Raw genomic sequence first — 25239 nt, 5'->3', positions numbered from 1 at the left:
GCAGGGAGGTGGGGTTAATGCCAGTCTGCCGCTGATTTCGCTCCAGAACAACCCTGTCAGAACTCATAAGAGTTAGCGCTGAGCATAAGTGCGCTAAAACACGCATGCTAGTTAGCATATGAAAGTAAATTACACGAATGAAGTTGCAGCATGTTAGCGCTCCTCTGAAGTATAATAAAAGCACAGTGAGACATGGGCTGCCTTAAGTTATAAAACAGCCCAGACTATAACTATGCCATTAAAAACTGTTAAAAAAGGAAAATATAGCGAATGAGCGCTAGTGACTAGCATCGTTAGGACTTGTTCCCTTTACCCCCTGTGCCTCAAAAGCCTCTATAAAGTTTTATGTGGGCCTCCTTGATATAATAATAATGTTTTCCTGTAATCTTTCAAGACCCGCAACCTTTTCCTCTCAGTGGAACGGATCAAAGCGGGCTCTATTATTTTCACGAGGGACTCAATTGCTGTATCCAAACTATAATTGATAGCAGTCAGGCTTGTGTGTTTTGGTCGTCATCTCTGAACGCTCGCTCTCTGGAGTGTTTCCTCTTTCTGCGTACATCATCAACATACCTGCACATTCTGCGTTTTGAAATTGTAGACACTGGGGACTTAAGAGTGCACTGGAAATCACCATAAATCTATAGATTATGCATGATATAAAAAATAACATAACATAAATATCTATCTTATGTTTTCATCAGAGCATACAAGCACCCCTTGTCAAGACCATAAAGTAACATTTCACAAGCTGCACAGGACTCTACATTTAATTGAAATATCTATGAAACTCTTTGATACTTTCCATAGACTCTGATACTTTCCATAGAAAGTACCAAATTATCTCTCATGGGGTGCATTACAATCAATGACATGGGCTAATAGTCACAGAGAGCCCTTCTGCGAGTTGCCTCTGATTGTCTGTGTCATTTCTTGGAAGAGAAGTGAAACCTCAGCTCATGTAAAACTTCTCCAGACAAGCCCTGGCTGGGACAAATCTTGGTTTTCAAGCTCCAGTTGGAATCACAAAGCACTGGCAACAAGCTGCGAGTAGTTAACGTCCGCCAATGTTTATTGAATAAGAGGCACTTAAGCATCATGTTTATGCACGGTCAGAAATACTTCAGTCTGACACATGTGCACACAAACATATGCACCAAATATTTTCTCAGCAGACAACATCTGCATCCAATATGGACTCAATTTGAGATTTATTGCTGATGTGGAAAAATGTTTATAGGGTTTGGCTTGTTATTCACACACTGTTCCTAGCAAAGGCACTGGGTAGATTGCCACGACAATCCACCTTTAAAAGCACACATTAACATGCTCAGATTGCGGGAAACACCTGACATTGATCCACAGTTTTGTTCAAAAAAGGAAAACAGACACCTAGAATTAGGACAGAAAACCACAGTAACAGAAACCAAGTGTCCCAGAAACCATTGCACTAGCACTGCTTACTATTCTGCCTGATGTTAGAGTTCAGTTTATATGGTCTGAACATGGCTTCCTGAATTTGAGTATGTACTGGTGAATTGCAGTTTGCTTCGAAAGAAGTCTTAGCCGAGAAGGTTTCAGATGGATATAATTGAATTGGGTTCAGAACTAGCAATCACACCGTGTATGAAAACACCCTAAACACACTCATCCACAGACTGTTCATAATTGACTCTAACTAATTCTCTTTTCAGACAATACCTTGAACACCCGTCCCACTCCAGCAATAATTCACACTGTGATTATGGTTGGCCTCTCTCAACTTCTCCCCAATGCCAGAATAAACAGACAATATAATAAGCACTGTTTCACAAGTGTATGTCAAAGTGAATGTGTCCTTGCCAGTCATCTATGATGTGTATTTGTGGAAACAACATTTCAACAGTGATGCTTTAATGAGATTGGCGTCAAGCCGTACAGGACATATTACTCTTTCATAGTTGAGTCAAAAACATGAATGCAGTTAAACATTCAGTAATTATTCACTCACTTTTAAAACTGTTTTAAACCCGTATGCTGCTACTTTTTCCATGGAACACACAAGGAGAAATTTGAAGCCTGTTTGCCTTGCTCTATTCCAAAAAATTCTTAGTGACCACAGATGTTAAACTCCAAATATGACACACACACACACCATACAGAAAGCACACAAGTTGGCTATATGGCTCATGTGTTATATTTTAAGTCTGAAGTCATACAATACCAATATGTAAGGAATAGGCCAAAAAGTTTATTTCACTTCAGCAAAACGGCAAAAACCAATTATGTATGGCATCACTAACACCATACCTTCTGCAATGTGTTTAAAGATGGCATGCTTCGATTGTACACAAACACAAATGAGATTTGTGAGCTTTTGAATGCGAATATTACCTCAATAACTTAAAATTTCAGCCTGCTCATGAATAGCTATCATACGGCTTGTAATATAGTGCACTTCACAAATTTTATGATAATATTAAGAAGTGTTTTTTGGTGCTTTACAGCCCCTGGATATGTCTTGTTTTCATTGTATGAAAAATCTCACTATGCTTTTTTACATGCTATAAAAATCTCCATTTGTATTGGAAGGATGGAAGCGCTTGAAACGACATGAAGCTGAATGACAGTCATTCAGTTTTTAAGCGAACTGCTCCAAGCCTTAAATGTTCCTGTTTTCATGTCAAAGTAATTGCATGCATTGCATATGCATGCAATCTTGCTTTAAAAAATGGCTAGCTTCCGTCCGCAGCTTCCGTCCTCAAGCTGTGCATAAGCAGTACCTCAAAACAGCAAGGAAAACATGGACCAGGTGTAACTCCTTATATTCAAAGGAAATACATTCTCTCAAATCAAAGCAGCGAACATTGGAAACAGTCGTAATATAATTAAATACGAAAGAAAACCGCTTCCATGCTTTAGCGGTTCTGAGAGAGGTAACATTATGGTGCCATTAAGAAAAAAAAAAGAGAAAGAGCATAAGAAAAACAGAGAGAGAGGGAAAGATGTGATGTGAAGAAACCTCGAGAAGATAGAGAATGAAAGCCATGCTGGACAGAAGAAAAATGGCATCTCCATATTAAAGTGTGTGTCGAATGTGTCAGTTATAATTTCACGCCGCCAGCAGGGAAGAGAATTAAACCCGTCTGTGCCAGTGTGATCTCATTCACCCTCCGTTCCGACTGCATGCTGAATCCCAGGCTGATGGCGGAATATTGCAGGCAAATTGGTTTTAAATGAAAGCTAGCGTCCTAACCGGCGTTCGGCCTCCCTCTCCTCAGCCTTTCCCCAGGTGCACTTAATCTAATTTCATTAAAGAGATGAGGAGCGATGATTGCTTGTGTCGAAACATTAAGCTGCTCCATCTTCACCTCCATAAAAAAACTATTAGAGGCCTGTCAGCAAGCCTGTGGGTGGCCTGTTTATGACTGAATATGAGAAAAGGAGGACAGAAAAGAAAGCTAAGAAGGGTCTAGCAGTAGAAGGTACATTACAGATCATTAGTTCCCTCAGATCGTCAAAATGATGCGGAGAAGAGCAAAGGAGGAAAACTGCTAAAAAAAAAAAAGGGAGCACATAAGCAATTTGTCAAGGAGAAAGACTGTAGCGAGACAGGCAGAGCTGCAAAGATACTGATAATGTCTACCTATACTCTATATTTATACTGTAGTATTGTTTTTTTAGGTGCTTTTGTATTCCTTCAAATGTGTCAACTTCCAGTTTTCTTCATGGAATTGAGGCTTTTAGAACACAAACAGATACTGGGAGATGTTTTGGTGGTGTATAGGTTATACAGTATCTGTCCCAATATTTGTTGTAAAGTTGACACGTTTGAAAGAATATAAAAACGCACCTAAAAATATAATACTTCAGTATAAATGATAATAGTTGAACTGTTGCTTAGCATGCTAAATGTTAGCAACACAACTCACACATTAGCAAAAAGCATGTTGTCATACATGATACAACTTAATCTACAACTCTATGAGACAGCAACTAAGGTTAAGTTGTATAATGTAAAGTAAGTCAGTTAGCTTTTTTTGCTAACGTATGAGTTGTGCTACATATGTTAGCACTCTGCATTTGAGAGTATTACGTAAACAGCAGTCGAACTATTGCAATTTGTACTGTAGTATTATTATAGATTAGATTACAGGGCTCATAACTTTAGAAATCACATGCTTAATCTGAAATAAAGCAGCTTGATGTACTTAAAGCATAACATCCAAAAGCATGCTGGCATGACGTTTGCATGTAAGACTGTATGGATAATTGAGTTAATGAAAACAGGTGGGTTTCAAAAAGCTCTGGCCCATCTAATTGGGGCCAACACAAAGATAAAATCCAAGCATGTGGCGCTAATGCTTCCAGTGTGATACTGAACAAAACATGATATTTGACAGGACAAATAGCCTGAATTGAGACAGCCATTGCTCGTCAGCTATAAAGCCCTTCAGTTAAAGGGGAAAATGCCCGTGTTTACCTTAAGTGGCTGAAATGGCTGGGTGTGTTACGTGACATGCTGTCACAATGATGTATAACAGACAGATATACAAGAGGAATGAAATAACCCAAATCTCTTTAAGCTGCCCAACAAAATAGACAGTTTTCAGTGTTCACCTGTCAGGTGAGATAGAATTATACCTGACAGCTCTGTCTCTGAGTCATGCAACTGTGGAAATCTGTGACAATGCAACAACCGGACTGAATGGATCATGTTTTGATTCCAGCACAGATCCAGATTCATATATGCTTTTTTGACCCACAATTTTTTCTTTTTTGCTTTTTTTGATCATTCGTTTGAACCAGAACCATTTGATTCATATCAAATGCATTGTGTGAAACAATCATTCAAAGGTCTGATAAAAAAATACAGTAAAAACAATGATATTGTGGAATATTACAACAATAATAATTATAATAAAACTGTATTCAATTTCAAAATATTTGTCAAATGTAATATTCCTGTTATGGCATATGGCCATTACTCCAGTGAGAGCAGAATATATGCAAAACTGTATCTGACCAATGGGTGAGAAAAGCATACATTGAGAAAGCTGGGGTAGTTGTTCTCTTTGGCATTTTGTAGCTTTTGTAATGCTCTTATGGACCGTGTAAAATGGTACTAATGGGACTGTGCAGACAGACCTTCCACATCTGGAACATTCTGTTGTCCTGCATGCATGTAAAGAATTTTCTTTTGTTTATTTAATGCTTTTCATTTACATACTTCTGTTAATTTCAAGAAGCCTGTAAGCGTGGAAACATTCGTTTTGTAATAAATTATTTTTCAACCAGTCCCAGAGTGCAAAAACAAAAGCATTAAATGAAAAATGTGAACATGGTCCTTGTATCCAATCGAGTATGTTTCTAAATATAAAGTTAGAGTACTCTTCTATCAGAAATTTGCATGCCTGAGTATTGTTACAGACTCCAATCAACCATCTATCACCCAAGACTATGTATTTTTTCAATGCAGCTGTAGAAACCTGTAGAAATCCACCAAGGTGTTGAGAGAGAAAAAAATAAATAATAAAAAAACACTGACTGCACAATGGAATCAGTCAATCTTCTGCACACAACTGGTACTTGGTAGGCTATGTTGCTTACAATGAAGAAGCATGGTGAACACTGGCTTTTAAATTAATTTGCTATTTTACTGGTTTATTTAAAAAAAAAAAAACTAAATATAGGAGCTGAATACACCCACACATTGAACATTAACACTAACAATTTATGTTCATTTAAATGTAGAACTTAAATCTTTTGACTAAAATAATAAATGAATAAAAACCACTTGTGTACTACTGGCATTTCTCCCTATGATAGAGTATAACAACATGTTTAAGTGTAATTGTCATGTACTATTAAAGTGAACGTCTCAAGATAACATGGGCGTGGTTTGTGAACCTTGTTACCATCCTGTTAAAATAACACTAAATATGTGAAGATATTGAGGAAACTGCACAGTGTAGTTTTTTTACAGTGTAATTTATTAAGAACATTAAAATTGTACCAAGTGTATTTTCTTTGCAGCTTCATAGTTTGCATGTGACGAATCTGCTGGATTGTGAAGTAAAATATCTCAAGAGCATGCGAACATAGTTGATCTGTAACACTGGCACGTTCACTGACTCCAGAGGGTTTAAACACTATAGTAATACTAATACATGCTAGAAGTCGGTTAAAAAGTTGAGTTGAACCACATCAGATGTGTTCTTTATCAATGTTCAATCTTTCTTTACAGAAACTTTTAAAGGAAATAATTTACATTGGAAACACACAAGACCAGCTTTCAGACAGTTCAGAAGAGGAAAAAATTGTTCCAGAAAAAGGCTGAATAATCAAACCATGCAATACAAAATATAAAATGCATCAACTATCTCCAGCTAGTTCCAAGACTTTTGGCCACAGCTGTGTATGCAATTTCAGGGATGGCTCTCAACCCTCAGGTGGTATAATCTGTCATACACTGCATGAGCTGTTTTCTTTGAACAAGTCGTGATGCCTTTGTTAATAAGTGGACTCGATCTACACATGAAGCAATTTTATTCAAATCAGCCCAACTGATTAGTCCCCTCTAGTGCACCTGTGGGCTGTTTTATAATGTAGTAATGTATAAAAACGCCAAGAGAGAGGATGCTCCCTTTCTTCCTGCAACAGTTCAAAGGAGCTATTGTTTAAGGGAAGACACCTGTTACTACTCAATAGGGGGGAAAGATGCATGGTTTTGATTAGATTTAAATGTATATAATTACAAATAACAGTGTTTATTCTTTTCTTTATGCAAATCAAGTATGTTAAGAGTGATTTTTGACGTGGTAAACATGTTATCTTGTTTACGCATGCTGTTTAAGGTTATAGAAAAACACCTATGAGGTGTTCACCTGCGCACCTGAACACAAACACCACAACAACCATGGCTCATTTTCTCAATGGCCTCCAGCAAGCTCTCATCTACAACTATTATCTCCAAAAGAAGAGACAAGAAATCCCAACCCGATGCATTTTTCCGAAGGAACACAAACTCTGAGAGATGCATTTGCTTCCACATGTTCTCACTGATGCACAAAAAATTCTGTTTCTGCATTTAATACGGGCTGAATTGCCATTTTATATCCATCTAGGACAAGTACTCTTCAGCTCAATTTTAACCGAACCAAAAACTTACTTGAAATCAGTTACAGACAGCAAGTTCCACTAAAAACGATAGTCTCTTATGCTTAATAAGGCTGCATTTATATGATGAAAAATACTTAAATATTGTGAAAATCATTGCAATTTTAAAATAAAATGGCTCCTTTCGGTTTAAATAAATATATATTTTAAATAAATGTTTGAAATGTAATTTGAAACTTGGCTCCAACTACATGCCACAAAAGCTTATTTGCCTTCTACTTTCTTTGCCCTAGATCTGTTGAGATCGGTTTGAACACCTGGAACATAAACAAACACGCAGAGAACTTGTGACCAACAAAATACATCCACATCATCATCATCTAGAATTTCAAGAACGCAAGCTGACTGAGAGAACGACCCACAGAGAAACAAGGGCAGCAAAGGGTCCTAAAATAAGTGTGGAATACCCCATTACTCTCTTCTCTGAAGCCTACTAGTGTTAAAAGAATCGCAGCCTCTAAAAGTCCCTCTCGTCATCGTGTCAAATCCAAAGAGTTTTTCTCTTACCATCTGCCTCAATGAGGAGAGAGATAAAAGCCTATTGACTAGCGTGAGCTGCGGTTAATGCAAATTGCTGCTCGCTATCAATGTATTATTTATATAGTGCGCCGGAGACGTTTTCCACTGAACTGGGAGCTTGGCTTACAGGAGATTAGTTATGCTATCACATTCATTTAGCAGGGAGTAATTGCTTAACTGCAGGGGAATTAACACGTGTTACACTTCCACTGTAGCTACATGCTGTTTATATGGGTGACAGACATATTAGGGTTATCAATATTAAAAGATAAACAAGCGCTAAAGGTGCCGGGGAAAAACGTTCCATCGGAAAAGATCTGGCAGCCTACAAACCGCTAACCAAATCTCAAAAGCATTCATGACCAGAGAGAATTTGAATAACAAATGAGACAAAATGGTATAATCTGAGGCCTATCTATCCACGACTATACAGATGTAGCTGAGAATAATATGAATATGCAAATCTAACACCTTATGAGTAGCCTGTGAAAACCTAGTGTGGATGTTAAATATATCATATTAGACCTGCATCCACTGTCAATATAAATCAAATTATAAAGCAGAGACAACATTTTAAAACTGTTATACAAATTATATATACTGTACCTGTTAGTTCATTTATAACTGGCTAAATCAATGATTCTGCAACTAGCATCGCATTAAGTCTCCATAATATACTAGTTGTTAGAAGGTTAAAAAATACATCTTTTAAAATAAAGACAAGGAAAACATGGGAAATGCTATTAAAATATTGCACTAATGCTAATAAAAAAATAAGAATTACAGTTAATTTAGCTGATGAAAGACCAAATTTCTTCACATTTAGAAGGCGCTCGCCTCTTTAAGTGAAGTTCACAATAGTATTTCCTGCCTAGAATTAACTAGCACAAACATCAAGTCAAGTTCAAACAACTTCAAAGTACACACCAATCACAACGACACCTCACAGAAAGCTTAAAACACTTCTGAAAAAAAGTGTACTTTCTCTCGAACGCACTACGTTTGCTTTTGTACCCTTGTAATATGCAAATAAACAACAATCACAAGACTGGCAGCCATTTTCTGTCATCTACACGCGTACACAAACACGCATGCAGACAGGCGACAGGCTTTCATACGATCAACTCCAGAATCACTCTTACTCACTCCACGGTGGGTTAGGTAAACAGACCCGCACACACAAACACTCACAAAAAGAAGTCTTACCTTGTCATCGATGTCACTCTCGCTGTCACACTGTAAGGAGATAGGGAGAAGAAAAAGATATGAGAGAATAATTCATTCATCCTCCGACCTCATTATCGGTTCAGGTATGATTTTTATGGCTCTGCTTTTATTCCGTACTTTCGGTGACACCTTTCAACAAAAATGGAGGTGATAAAGTGATACATTTGAAAGAGGCTGCCACTGTTCAAAAGTGAGACACCATAAAATCCAACTTTTCGATTGGTTTTCAGGTGAGGGTAGAGGAGCAGCTCAATGAACGATAATAGATGGGGAAAATATTCGCATATGGACGAGATGCTGCCAAAAAAATTAATGAAAGCAACCCGCTGATCCTCAGACGAGGGATACTCATATTGACCGTTTAACCATTAACCAAAAGAAAGAATATTGAGCAATCAATAATATAGCTATTAACACTAATTTATCTTTATTAATCTGTCAGTGAATTGGAAGGTCATTTTAAGTCAATCTTGACTTTTCAGGATAGGAGATGGACTAAAAATTATCTCCCAAAATTCCTGAAGATAAATTCTTAAAGGAGAGATACAAGAGGATGTGGTGCTGGTCCAAGAGTCACTTTCAGCCCATCAGTCTATAGAAGCCTATAAAAATCATTCTTCATGTATTTCACAACACTGCAGCTTTAAGCATGTTTTGGGATTCTTTACCTAACCTAAGTCCCTGAGAACCTGACACCTTGACTCCAGGTAGGTTGCAGTTCTGGAAAATGGTAGAACTGGAGACTAAAGGGATCCAGATGGTTTCACACCTTAATTCTTGGATATGACAATGTTAATGTATTTAAGTCTTGAGAAGATCTGCTATGATGCTGAATTGGTGCAGCGGTTGGTTATTGTTGTTGTAGATTATTGCTGCTGCTGCTGCTGCATAGCAAGTACAGGAACTTGCTACTGTCAATAAATATGTCGATACAGTGCTGTGAGTATTTAAGACACAATGCTGATGCACAAATAGCATGTATAACAACACATACTGTAGAAAATCTGTACAGGTGGAGCTGGGGAAGATGGAGGGTTTCAGACGAAGTCTTTTGTTGCTTTTGTGAATGCCAACCAGCCATTTAAATGTAAAGCTGCAAGCTCATTGGCTGAGTATGCAACTTGAACCAATCAGCTTGGGTCAAGTAATTTAACGCTGTGAATATCATCACTTTGCATTAAGTACCCATCAGCCTGTGCCATCTAGAGTTTCATGACAGAAGTTGGCATTTATTAAGAGGCTTGGAAGAGGATTTATGAAGGACTTGAACTAATTTACAAGAGACAACGGAGCACAGAAAATGGTCACCAGTACAAACTTTTTAAACATAAAAAAAAAAAAAGAATTCTAATTAGGATACACTGTCTCCCTCTCTACATGTTACAAAACTCCCTCAACAACACTTAGCAGGCGCTGGGGTACTGTATTCCTCCATAAATTTTTCATGCCAGGCCATTATTGCACTCTCTTGCGCTTCTAGCATTTCATTTGAACGAGTGGTGGAGGACATTTCGGGTCTCGTAGCATAAATGGACTGCAATTATGCATATGCAAATGAGCAATTACAGTCCATTTGCACTTAAAAGACTGGTCACAACCACTCACTTTTGTTTCCTTAATGGGGATCTGAAGTTAGCTTTTTTTTCTCCTGAGAATGAGAATTTCCATTCAAACTTGTCCATGTCTTCACTTAAAATATAACTGTTTGTTTACATCAGCGTTTGCATGTATAAATTAATGAAAGATATTCACGAGTGTACAGCCTACAGTTGAACAAGTCTCCAAGACTTTTCAACTAATTGGTCAACTACCCATTGCAAACTAATTCAGGGCTGTGGGTGATAGAAGTACGGTTCAATCAGTGTGTCATACTGTTAAGCAGGGCAAACATACAATTGTACAAAAATGCACATTTACATAAATATCCAGAGGACAAAACAGATGTCCGCTCGATACCAACGTACTTAAAAGTACAAGAATATCAAAAAGATGAAAGGTATGCACACATTAGCAAAATATAGATGTCATTTCGTGAGCAAATATTTCCAATGTCTCCACGCAAGAAACAAGTCACTTTCAAATCAAGCAGATTTCCGTTGGTCATCATGACAAATGTTCGTGACCAACTTGAATCCAATGCAAAATCTGTGAGTGAAAATCTGTCATCCTCACAAAAAAATGATCATGATCACGTGTATTGTTTTTTTAATTTATAATAAAAATATAAATAGTAGTATTTTACAATAAGTTTCCATTTGTTAGCATTAGCTGAGTAAACTTCACATGATTTAAACTACTTATAAAAATCTATAATCTTAGTTAAAATAAAGTCAATATTTAATAATACATTATTAAAATCAAAAGTTGCATTTGTTAATATTATTCAGTGGACCTGGACAATGGAAATTATATTTTTTATTAACTAATGTTAACAAAGACTAATAAAAACCAGATGTATTGCTCATTTTTAATGCAATGCATTAATTAATGAGGCCTTATTGTAAAGTGTTACCAAATAAAAATAAAAAAGTAAAAAGGTCTCAAATTTATCTAAATAAATAAAAGACTGGGATGACAGACAAAGGGTAAAGAACATCTCTGTCTTCAAATTTTCATGCCCATTATAATCTCCTTTAAATATGTTATAAACAATAAAACCATCAAGAGAACAGAAAAATGTGTATCAGTTTCTACTAATAACAACGAGTCCTGCTCAAACCAGCAAACTCACAAGCAGATTTCTTCTGGCTCAATTAAAGCCTTTGTGTATGCAGAGGCTACGCTTAACCATACAACCTCCTACACAGGGTTTCACCGCACACTTTCCTTTAGCAAGCATGAAAATAAAGATTAGACAAAAACTGCAGCCAGGGACAGGAAGACTCTCAGAGCGGCCTTAAATTCAAAAGCCTGCATTCATTCAGCACAGTTCTACAGCGTGCCTTTGTGTGTATTGATGTTTTCATGTACATTTGTGTGAGACTATGCTGTGGATTAGAGGGATCCATTCATCGACTCTCTGTCCTTTGCAGCACTGGCTAAACAAATCCTAATTGCTCAGCTCTACTTGTCACAAGTCATCCACTGCAGGTTCAAGGCATTAGCACAATAACAGTGGCGATGTGGATATCAAACAGTTCAAAGCAAACAGATCTGTCAGTGATTCAAACAAGTGGTTACATTTCTCTGCTCTAGTAAGTAACAAAAGCTGTGTTTGACTGTATTCAGCATAACAGCATTTGTGGCTAACATTCAACCCTGAATGTAATGTCTGCTAGGCTGCAAGATATACGATTATTTGCATTTGTGCATGTGAGTATGTGGGTGTGAATATGTATGCACTTTGAAAGCACAGGACTTGGACACACCTACATCCTGTGTGGCAAAAACAGGCCCAACTGAACCCAAAAGAGGGCAAGAACAGACAAAGGTAGACTTGAGCAGAGAGCAACAAGAGACAAACAGGAAGACCCGGAGCAAATTCATTCAGAATAGACTGCAAACATAATTCTGAGAAACAAAACAATATCTGGAGTAAGAAAGGCACACAGCCTTTGCTGTACCATGGTGCTCTGGATATGTCATTAAATATCCAGTTTTGGATATAACCTTTAATTAAGTTATATATATATATATGTAATTATATAAACACATGAACAAGTACGTACAATATATACAAACGCACAAACATATGCTAAGAACATTAATTAATAATAAATATAAAATAAAATAAAAATAAATGTATAGAAATTCATACATAAAAAAAATGTGTTTGTGTGTGCGTGTACACACTAATATAATATAATAGAACACTAATATACGCTACATAAATAACAGATACTATTTAATATCACTATTATTAGTGCACAGTGTGTTTGCATGTGTGTGGAATAATATTTTATAATTATTTTATTTTATTTTATTTTACACACCCACAGCCAACATATATACTTACTTGACTGACATCATTTATATTTGATACATCATACAACAATATACCATCATGCAGAATTACCACAATATTAAATTAAAGTAGCATTGTGTGTGTGTTTTTTATTTTTTTATTTTATTTTGTTGTTTTTTTTAAATACCCTGCAATACTGTGTTAATGGCATACATTAGTTTTAGCACTCCAAATATTATATATGAAAGTACCCTTGTTGCAACTAAAGCTAAAGTGCACAAAGCTTAAATCTGTGAATATGACATACCTGTGGAGAGACTGTGAAAACAGCAAAGAGAGCAGTGCCACAGACAGAAATTAAATACTGCGATAAACACAACAGACAGCGGCAGAGTAGAAAAACATTTGAGATGGACACAGTGAGTGATATAATAAAATGTTGTGTTATGTTTACATTGGACATTACAGCTTCTCCTGTCATCTCCCCTAAAGATGGTTTTGACATTTAAACAGCTTTCTTCACATTTGGTGAGCGTGCTTTATTTACAGACTCCCTCATGTACGCTGCGGCACGTCCGCATGTGTGTGTGTGTGATTTATTCACAGCGAGTCTCACTCTGGACCCTGTGGCTTCGGTTTTGGCCTGCCGACGGGCTTATATATTTCAGCTGAAATGGGAATGGGAGGAGAGGGGGGGAACTGTCTAATATTTCAGAACATTTTCCTGGCAGCATTTTAATAGACACGCACACCAAGGGGGGAAGACAATAAGCGTTGCGCATCCCGGAGCACATTAAAACCGACTGCCCAAATCAATAACACAGTTGCACCTGTCACATGCTGAGGAGATTGGGAATGAATTGGCCTTGGAGGGGGAGTGAGAAACTAGCCTGATGACAGCCATGCTGGCTCAACATCAGCGTCTGCCTGGGGACGTCTGGATGAATACTGATTCCAGCAGTACAGGATGCCAGAGAGACCAAAAAATATGCAAAACCAGATCTCAGCACCTTCCGTGAATACATTTCGCTCTCAGCGCCATGGCAACAGAACAACAGTGACATCATCGGGGGCTGTCAGCACGTGCAATAAAAATGAGGCCTGTCTGCTGCTAATCTCACACAACAATGATCATAATCTTGTGATCTGTATTATGGAGAAAAGAACATTGATGTTAACATATAGACACTGGAAAATACTTCAAGTTTAGTGAAAGCTTTCATAAAAATATAAATCATACTAAAATAACAGGTAAAATTCAATAACAGATTCAGTTGAATTGATGCCCAAATGTTTCTAAATGGCTGTACGGAAAAATAATTACAATCACATTGGAGACATAAACAACATATTAGTTCTAAACTACATTTATATTTATGCATGTACCGTATCAGGCACTTTTATGCAAAACGACTTACAATAGAAACAAATCAAAAAGTGTCACTAACTAAAACAATGCATTTGACTACAGAAATACAAATAAATGATGACTAATGAGTAACTATATCCTTTTTACTTTGTCAGAACGAACCAACTTACTCAAGGTCGACTGCCAATCATGTAGGTTCAAGTTCAGCTGTTCCTTCATATAATCACTTCCTCCTGGAAGGTCAAACTGAGGTGAATGTCAAAGATCAATTCTAGGCTTTCGGATGTACACTTAGCACAAGCAATCCATTGTAGCAGTGAGTGAGTCTGTGAATACAACACTACAGACTTTAAATAATTCAGTACAAGGCTGTATCTGTTAGCGTTCACTTTAGGCGACTCTCCCTCTCTGTGGCCCAGAGGGAAACTTGAGTCACTACAGATAGTCTCAAGGGACTGAGCGCGGATCGTAGTAGTGTAACTCCAACTAGCATGACAAACAACAATAGGATGATGCTCACAGGCATCAATTACATTACTTTGCCAAGAATGATTTAGTCCAAACCACCTTATTAAACAGTTTGCGATCCAATACTCTATTACAGACCTGATCTAATGATCAAAAGAATATACAATGTATACAATGAAAGGTTTGTTAACATTAATGTAAACTATAAATGAACACATTCTACCGCTTTTATTAATCTTAATGTTAATTTTTACATTTACTAGAACAAACCAAGTCACATCTTTTAACATTAGTTGCCTGTAAACATATTGTTCATATTCATAGTTCTTAGTTTATATAAACTAATGCTGTAATGAATGTTAACAAATGAAACTTTATTATGTGTTACCGAATATTAGAGTGTAACCTAATTAATATTCATGAGCTTTGACTTCACCAGCACATTCAAATCTGTCCTTCCCTCCAAAAATTTTTGGTTGCCACTCGATCTCCCCACCACTCTTAATACGAAGTGAAGCCCATGCCAATTTTAAATATCTTACCCTAATCGAGGGAAGGGCAAACAATTCCTGGAGTCCCTCTTACACAAAAGCATGTTGAAAAAAAAAAAAGGCTGCTTACAATGGCAAAGGAAAGAAAATAATCAAACAGTTTTTGTCTAAAAATATATCAACATCCCGACTCAAGGTCAACAAAGAGCTTTCACAGAACTATGCCAGCATAATATTTCAGTCATGTTGCTTGAGCGCCAACCTTCAGAGATGAGAAGACACCAGCACTCCTCGACCCCTGCATAAATGATGGATCAAAACCAGACGCCCACACTTTGATTTGATCAAGGCATCAAATTCATGCTGCAGTTTGACATGTGACTTTGCCTTTGGGCATTACGGGAAATGACTAGACCAAAGAGAGGATGGATTAAGAACTATTGATCTGATCAGGAGGCAGAAGGTAGAAATAGAGAGAGAGAGTGGTAATGATGAATATAGGACAAGAAGAGCGTGGTTTGATGTGGGAGGGATGCAGAGAGAGGAGAGAGGCGGTACAAAAAAAGACTTCAGAGTTGGCAGTCTGTTAAAGGGTCACAGACGACAGATTAAAACTTCGTTTATGTAAGGAAAAATAGAAATAATAATAACTTAATAGTTAAACATAACTTAACTATTTAAGCACAACCTAACTAAATGCAATGAACTGGAACATTTCCAAGCCACACAGCCAGACAATCTGTAAACAGGTGGTAAAGAAGTCAATTGCAGTGATTGGCTATTTACTGTATTAGGAAACTTAAAAAAAATATGAAAAAAAAAAGTCCAGGCCTTGTAGGAATCACAGATGTGTGCTTGAACAGCCAAGGTAATGAGATAAGTGATCTTACATCATATAACTATCAATATGTGTAAACAGACATTTGCTATAATCGGATTGTGAGATCAATTACTGTATAATCGAGTGCAAAACCATTTAGTATAAGAACAAGACAGAATATACAAATAGTTGACAAAAAACTATAATAGTTGTAATACTACAGTATGTGATGCTGAGAACTAAAACTATAGAACATAAATACACGCAAACCAGCAAAGGGTTGCATCACTGACTCCACTTACTGTATGTTCTTAATAAATGTTACCACTCTTTTTGTGCATGGTTGTGGCAACAAACGATTCAAGGATAAAATGTTATTTCCTATTGCTTCACTCAAGTAAGTCACATTACAGATGTTAAATGCATTTTGAATGCCATTTCATGCTGTCTTCGAGCTATCTGCTAAACACTGGAATCATTTGGTTGTAATCAGTGACTAACATCTGTAACTGAGCCAAACGGTGCCTCTGTGGCTCTCAGCTGCCGGCCCATGAGAACATTCGAGATGTCTTACAGCATTTGGCGATATGCAATGTGACAGGGAATCTCAAAGGAGAGTTAGGGAGTTTTCCAGCACTTAGGGCCTATTTACACTTAGTCACTTCATGCGTCATGATCGATCATCTGCTATCTGTTTGGATATATGTGCATCCCACTCACACTTGGCAACATGAACGTGTTTCTGAAAAACAGATATACTACTCCTTCAAAATTTAATGTACTATTTCTGCCATTTGTAAATACAATGAACCTAAGTTCCATGATGACGCTAACACCAGATAAGAGTCATTTTCTGTCGAGTAAAACAAACAAACAAATGCTACAGTAAAACCAGTTAATTGGTTAACTGTAATTTAAATGACCATATACAGTACAGTGACTATAAATAGGGGATTATGTACATCCAGACAGTTCTTATCTCAGAATAAACCCCGACAGGCTGATCAGCCTTAAGGGGTTTATTCTGAGATAACAACCGGCTGGATGTACTTTATCCCACTTATTACACGGCTACCTGCCACATAAGTAAATAATTAGATGCAAAATATTGATTTGAAAATCTTCTTATAGACAGCAGTTGCGAGCAAGCGTCAAGTTCAAACTAGACAGAGATTTAAGGGTAACGGTGCAGTCAAACCACTTATTACATATTTCATCACAAATGTATGCATTTAGCAGACGCTTTTATCCTAAGCGACTTACAGTGCATTCAGGCTATCAATTTTTACCTATCATGGTTTCCCGGGGAATCGAACCCCCAACCTTGCACTTGATAAAGCAGTGATCTACCACTTGAGCTACAGGAACACTGAAGTAAAGACATTGAAGTAAAATGTCTGAAATAGTTATCAACTCCAATAATCAGTTTTATTTAAATCTTCTGAAAAAAATAAATAAATACTATGCACATTGTAAAGTTAAACAATTTTGGTATTACTTTGTAAATTGTATTATTTTTGATATATGTTATGAAGTATACAGATTGTTAACTTAATATGCTCATGTTTCTTTGTAATTGTTTGTGAAATTTACCAGCAATTTCGGAGTAAGAAATGGCTTCTTCCAGTGTATATCAGCAGCAAACCAAGCTGGAGATGAACAGAAGCATGTAGCGCACACACACTCGCATACAAACACAGTGCACTAGGCCGTAGGAATTTAAGTGAGGGTGCTGAAGAAATTAGGCAGGGGAGGAAGGAAATGGGATGTTGACTTTAACTGGCCTCCAGGGCAGTAAAGAGCCTCTCCCTCTGCAGCCTGAATGTGTGTGTGTGTCTGACAGTTTGATGGAGTGAGTGGAGGTCTCCCCATGGCCTGCGTGTAGTGCACCACAGAACAGATTGAGCCTACGGGCATTTCTCTCGTCTTCAATCTCTCTCTCTATCTCTGCTCGTTCTCTCTCCTCTGTGTCCTTGTGTGGGCTGCAAAACACTGAGAATAAAGTGAGGATGGATGGATCAGAGACTAGACCGAGCGGGAGAAAGAAGACTCAGCAGTCGAGTCATTGGCCCGCTCTGTTCCGTCACTGTGGTGTGTGTGTATGTGCATGTATCAGTTCCTAGGAGGCCAGAGCTCTGATTTCTGGGGGCAGTCAGTCGTTGTCATTCAACCATAGGACTCCTCACAACGGGTGACAGAGACTGAAGGGGATGGCTTTCTCTGTCTTTTAATTTACATTTTTCCATTTAGTGTGCTTCATCGGTTTGGCAAAAACACAATTGAGCACATTTGTATTGCCAATAAAAAAAAAAAATTGTTGAAATAGAGTAACAGAGACAAATGAAATAAAGTTGAAATGAAAATTCTGAATAAAATTAAATAAAAATGTTGAATAAAATAGAAAAGCACACTGAATTAACTGTGCATTTTTTTCTTTTTTTTTTTTTGAAAAACTGAAATAGTACTTTCTTGTAAAATGTGCTCCGATTATTTTAATATTATTTTACATTAACTTTTATACTTTATTAACAGTGTAAGAGGCTATATGCAGTGCACTTGGACATTTGGATTTTTCTGTTAGATAGCAATCAATGCATAAAATGTGTAAAAATCATCCAAGACAGACCCCAAAAAAATAAAAAAATAAATAATTATATATGGTTACAGTGTTTCAGATATTACTTGATTACATATTGGTGTCTATATACTTCATAACATATATCCAAAAATATATACAATTATAAAATACTACCAAAACTGTCTTTTTACTACAATGTACATTTTTACGAAGTTATTGAACTTGAAAAAAATAAATAAATAGTTAACAGTGAAAACAGTGAAAAAGAAAACAAGTTGTGAAATAAAATGAAAATTCAGAATAAAATCAAATAAAAATAATAACCTAAAATAATTCCAAATAGAGAAAACTAGTGGCAAATAAAATAAAACAGTTGTAAATGTAAAAAAAAAATTAGTTTTTAAATAAAATTATGAATTAAATAAAATACACAAAAAATGGAGTAATCTAGTAACAAATAAAATAAAACAAAGCTGTGAGTGAATTAATGAATGAATTATTAAATAAATCAATATATGAAGGAATAAAAAATGTTAAAAAAAAAAAAAAAGAATTTAAATAAAATAAAAATCCAAATGGAGTAACCTGTGATTTCTTAAACTGTGTAGGCAGGCAGCAGACTACGTTTTGGAACTGAGATGTTGTGTTTCTATCAGACTGGATCTGGATGTCAAAGTACAAGCAAAGATCTGTATTGTGTCTGTATTTGTACAAAGTGAATCATTTTTTTGGTCTTGTTTTGTTTTTCATTGTCGTGAGCTGTCATACAGGATCTCTGTTTAGCTTCAACTGATGAAAACTTGGAGTGCAGCTTCTGAAGTGTTCTTGAAATAAAATTTTAAAAAGAGTAACAAAGAGAGAAAAAACAATAGAAAGGAAATATAAGACAGAGGAGGAGACAGGGCAAATGAGAGAGAGAGAGAGAGAGAGAGAGAGAGAGAGAGAGAGAGAGCACGTCCTCAGGCGTTGAATAATTTAGAGAAGCAAGGGAGGACAAAACAAAAGAGCAAGAGAAAAATACTGCCATTTTGACCTAGTGCAATGTCTACAGCAGAAATATCACAGACTGCTCTCTAACTCTCTCTATGTGTGTGTGTGTGTGCAGAAGACATCTCTAGCAGCCATATTCAACAGCTCTCTCTCTCCTCTTAAGAACAAGACAATGCAGTTCTGCTCAGCCTCCCTGTATTCTTTCACCTGTGCTCTCTAGTTTTCTTCCTTCTAATTTCCTCTTTTTAGCAGTGACTCTAGAGCAACATTACTCTCAAACAAGGTGGATGAGCATGGGGCTGGATCTCAGTAGCAGAAAAATGAAGACCTGACTCTTGTCCACCAAAGGAGCACATTAGAATGATTTCGGAATAACAGTTGGAGTCATTTTATTTCATTTAATTAACTACATATTGTTTAATGCTGATAGATTTATTTTAATTATTGTACTGACACATATAGAAAGACAAAGAAGCGAAGAACAAACAAGTAAATCAGTATCGGGAAAAAAATGTCAACAATTTGTGCTACTTTGACAGCTCCCTCTCCCTGGGCGTATATTAATGGTTTGTCCCTTGTTTGTAAATGTGCCAGGTTGTGTGATTGGCTGCAGGCTGTCTATTACAGCTCTCCTGAGGGGCCCGGCTCCATATGGCCGCGCATATGGCACTCAGCACCATCAATTAATGCTGCTACAACTCTGATTTTCTACCAGCACTGTCTGTCTTCCGCCTGTCGTTTCCCCTCTTCTCTTCATCTCTCAGGGTTTGCAGTGTTTCTCTTTTTCGCCCACCTGGGAATCGAGTGTCAGGCTGATAGTCTTGAATCTTATAAATGCAAAGTTGTCTCACGTTTGAGACATGTCTCATGACGGGTGAAGCCGATTGGAGGTTGCGTTCTGATTTGAGGAGATGTAGCAGAGAGGAGATGTCAGTGCAGGAGAATGTCTTGGATTAGTGTTAAAGTTGTGTCAGAAAGCCTGGAATACCCAATTTCAGGTTTCAATCACAACATTTTGTGATCTTATTTTTGGGTATACTGCATGCAAATGATAATTTATTTTAAAGAGCCACACAGATGGGAAATCAAAAATGACCTGTATTACAGTGTATGATGTAGTTGTCCATCTGTGTAAACAAAGTGCAAAGTAATTAAACCAAAAAGTACACGATTTATAAAGTTATTGGCTTCTAAAGTAAGGAGTCGACTCTGAATCGCTGAAATGAGTCGTTATAGATTTCAAATCTTTTGCCCATCTCTATGTACGTCACTAGGAACACTTTGCATAATAATCTCCGCCTACTATCTGGGGAGAAGCGAAGTATGATTATGAAGTTATGTGTTTGTTTTTTCCCGAGCGTCTTATCAGTATGTGTGCTGTCTGCAGCCTTCGTCTGCGCTGATCTTCATTTACAAACACGTCATTAAAATGAAGTGTAACAAGTGCTGCTAACAGATATTCTGTGATAAAGTAATCCATATGAAAACAACGCGATGTCCGTTTTTCACGTCTCCCTTCATTATATCTAATGTGACCACGCGATTAGAGGAATAAGACATACTTCACCCCAAAAAGATGCTAATACATTGTTTACCATGAAGTTGTATGCGGAACAACCAATCAAAACTATGTCAGTTGACCAATCAGAACATAGTATGCTACCGAAAGGTGGGGTTTAAGGAAACTGTATCTTTTGAACAGCTTCGCCCGAACCGTTTGGGGATCTCTGAGAATTGAGGTAATTTTAAAATGATATTTTGACAAAATGATAATGTTTTTTAACTTTGGATGGATTTAAACCTAATGTACAGGACTTATAAACAGTGATAGGAAGCTTAGAATTTTCATCTTACTGGCTCTTTAAGTTTCTGAGTCATTAGTATCAATAAAAGTTATATAATAAAAATAATTATGTAGTATACAAATTTTTAGGTGTATCAAGTGAGATGCTAATTATCCAGCTCCCGATGAACAAAGTCACCTTCTTATGTCCTATTGAAAATGAAGCTGTGTATTTCAATCAAGCTCATTTGAATGTCAGAAGTTCCCAGTGTGTGCTCCAAACAGTCTCCTTTGAGACATATGGACACAGAAAAAAAGATCTGGAAATGTCGTGGGCAGCAAGTCATTCTTAAGCTCAAAGTGGAATTCTGTAGAATGTCTCCAGTTCTTCAGATTTGACTTGTTTCTGTTGTGTCTGTTTTCTGAGACGTTCCTATCGGATGCTTGCAGATGCTGTCAGATCTAGAGAGAATGCCTCCATCTCATTAAAGTCCAATGCATCTCAAACGGCACATGTGTGCATAAAGCGCATTCAAACACAAATCAGAAAAAGTTAAGCATGACTGTAATTCTGGTTTGAACTGAGAAAGTAAATCATTTGTCTTATGTATCTTATGGTAAGTGAGGATTTTCTCTCTTCAAAGTAATCCCTATTCACAGACACCCAGGAAACCCAAGGCATCACTACATTAACGCATCACCCTCTTTTTGATCCCCTTCCAAAAGATTTTGTATGCCTTCCAGGTCTGTTCCTCCCCGCTCTCAAAGTCTAAGCCCAGGCTTGATTGATTGAGTCAAGCTGCTAGTTACCATGCGAACCTAGACCGTTGCCTGGGAGACTGTCACAAAGTGCTTCCTGGGATTTTCAAGGTCACTGGTTGGAGCAGGTCTTGCTGAGGGGGTGGGCTCCCCAGCTACGAGGGCCCTGTAGGGGGCTCTTTCACAAATCCTAGAGAATACCCCCATTCAATCTTCTTTTCTGCACTGGTCACGCTTGGACTCTGCAGAGGATCCGCAACAAATTTGTTGTAATGTGCTGGCATTCCTTGATTGTTGGAATTCTCCTAACAGAAAGCAATCTTCTACATTTTGTGGCACCTAAACATCTATAGCTGCCCTAAAATGAATATGGATACAAGTCTCAATAGATCAAATATCTGTATTTTAATGCATTAGATAATGGTATATGAAACAAATGTCTTCTGTTTTTCAATTTCTTAAACTATTTTTTTTATTATTATACTTCACCAGATGTCTCAAAGTGAATTTTGGTGGTTTTATGAAGTTCTAGCAGTGTAACAACAGGTGTATATCATTACATGAACTTGAATTTTTTATTTTGTTGCTGTAATTCTATTCTATGTTACTATTATGTTTCTAAAATGACAAAAATAAAATGTATACAAATCAATAAAATACATACACAAGACACAATTTAGGGAGAAAACAAATGATTTTGTTTTTTCTTAACACAGGTGTCAAATATCCAATTTCTGCTAGTGCACAACTTGTACTAAAGCCATTCTGGATCAGACAGACTTTCACTGCACTAAATTAGAGTGAAGCTGAGATAAATCACTGAAAACCAAGCTGGCTTCTTATCTGATGCAAGACCTCTTGGATCCAAGATGGTGATGCTAACCACATGCAGCTTATCAATAATGAAAGCAAAAAGCTCAACTGTGCACAAAATCATTCCAATAAAACATGAGCTCTGAATAAAAATCTATGTAATTAATTAATTCCTGACAAAAAAAAAAGAAACCTTAGAAGTAAATTATTCTTTATACACAAAGTGAGTGGAAACACAATAAGATAACTATGAATAAGATGACAACAGTGCGCACGTCATTCTTAATGAATCCCCATGATAATGTTTTACTACCAGAGATCTGTGTAGTATCACTCAAGTTATGTTGGACTTAAAATATGCAAATAGATTTGATATGATCTTGAACTTTTCTAGCTAATATTATCAAACTAAACACGAAGGGTCTATGACACCCGACACACCAGTATCAACAAAACGAACATTTCTTGTTTCCATTGCATTAGTTCCTGTCAGTCTGACTCTGCTGATATCTAGTAAGAGGCAACTAATTATATCTGCTTGTCTCTGCTGCCCATTGAGCTCAACATTAGGTGCTGACAAGCTAATACAATCATCTCTCTCCGTCTCCATCCGCTCCAGGAGAGGGATTTAGCCCTATGTTCCTCAGCCTAGTGGGCTGTTAAATTGAGCGTTCGCAGGGCAGGCGGTCGAATGAGACTTGGCATGTTTAGAGTGTTAACCTTGAAAGCAGACAGAACTCTTTTACAGAAAGAAAGTGGTCATTTGCAGAGATGGGGTCAGCTCCATTTCAATTCAGGAGATACAATGGAATTCCGCGTGCAGCACTGATTGATTCCTACACCTCTATGTACACTTCTCAAGTTGCCAAATGAATTAAATTCAACTCCTCTTGAACTGTCCAAATCAAAGAAATTGACCCTAACCTGGAAAGATTGGAAGTTGGGGTTCTTGATAGTGCTATCCTGCTAAACACAACCCATGTGCAGCTTTCATACAGTGGTTGGCTTATAATAAAAAGCTACGAGGAGTCAAACAAGCGGAAGTAACCGCCATTTAATGAACGAGTCTGGTGTCAGAGCAATGATACAGTGTGTACATGTTCAGATTAACCTAATGAAGTCATCTGCTCAGTTTGTAAAAATTATGATTATTACAATTATGGGGATCAGCCCTGGAGTTCAAACTCTCTCTAATGGACCATTTTTGGCCTAGGATGCTGGAAAATGTGTGACAAAAGGAGACAAAAGGAGAGAGACTGCATATGTTGATATTCAAGACTGGGAACTTAACTTACTATCAGCTGCTGGTCAAAGCACACGTGTCAGATGGAAGTACTGTGCTTTGTCGTCATGACCAAAACATATCTCAAGGCATGCGTAATAAATTGAATCATCCATTATGTCAATGCAACCAATAACAATTCAAAAATAAAAATCACACAAAAATTGTGTTAATATTGAACAAATATCGATCACTGGCATCAAATACAAAAACAAGGACATGAGTGTCCATTCTTAAAGAAATTTTAAATTGGTGTTATAGTGGCTAATAAAAAAAAAAAAAAAAAAAACATCTAAACACACCAAATACAAACTCTATTTCTCTTTAATGTCACATACATTTAATCTGATTGCAAGCGGAACAACTTTGCTCATTATCCACTTGGAGAAATCCAGCAAAAATTAAACTCGGCCCCCTCTCTCACTAGCAGAAAAATATAACCCCTAATGCAACATTAATATTGCTGTGCTGAAATGTTCTCTTCGAAAGATTAAGCAGGTTTAAAATCTGAGTTAGTGTGCTGGGACCAATGTCCCCTCAGGCTCAACACTATCATCTGCAGCAAAATGACTTCGGTAATGAAGAAGTCAGGCGCATAAATCCTCTACGGCCTCACCTCTCCTCTCCCTCCTATCCTGCAGAACAGCTAGTAAAAATTCCCTTTAAAAAATTCATAGTGCAATTCTGCTCAAATCCCTCCCAGCAAGCACAATTATGGAACTTTCATCTCAATTGATTTATGTGCAGGGCTGGAAAGGAGGTAAAGAGCGAGCAAGAGAGAGGGAGAGAGATAGCAAAAGAGAGAGAGGCCTAGCACTAAATCATTGTTTATTAAAGAAATGCATGCAGTAAGTCACAAATATATATATAATATCTTTATATTCAAATTACAAGAATGTAAGGATATTCGTATAAAGGAATAGTCTGGCCTAAACACAACTTCTACAGGCAGCATCTGTGGCCTTTGTAATAAAATCTCACAGTCTCACAGGACAAAACAAAACAAACTGAAACAAGTCTTTGACTAAACCAAACATTAAACATTCGATACAATATAATTTATCATTATAACACAAAA

At 37.0% G+C, this 25239-nt stretch overlaps 1 protein-coding gene across 10 annotated transcripts in view; it reads right to left on the bottom strand.

Moving 5' to 3' along the window:
• The window catches only part of LOC113081542 (autism susceptibility gene 2 protein homolog), a 173351-nt gene that overhangs the window by 87107 nt on the left and 61005 nt on the right, over positions 1-25239 (bottom strand). For all 10 annotated transcript variants that reach the window (XM_026253621.1, XM_026253629.1, XM_026253624.1 and 7 more), the window contains one exon: positions 8884-8913. In XM_026253621.1, coding sequence (XP_026109406.1) covers positions 8884-8913 — 30 coding nt within the window. The remainder of the gene's footprint in view (positions 1-8883; positions 8914-25239) is intronic.

This window comes from Carassius auratus, unplaced genomic scaffold (genome assembly GCF_003368295.1).
Source record: "Carassius auratus strain Wakin unplaced genomic scaffold, ASM336829v1 scaf_tig00034585, whole genome shotgun sequence".
Classification (NCBI taxonomy): Eukaryota; Metazoa; Chordata; class Actinopteri; order Cypriniformes; family Cyprinidae; genus Carassius; species Carassius auratus.
Note: the sequence above shows the minus strand (reverse complement) of the source record. Positions and strands in the feature narration are given on the sequence as shown.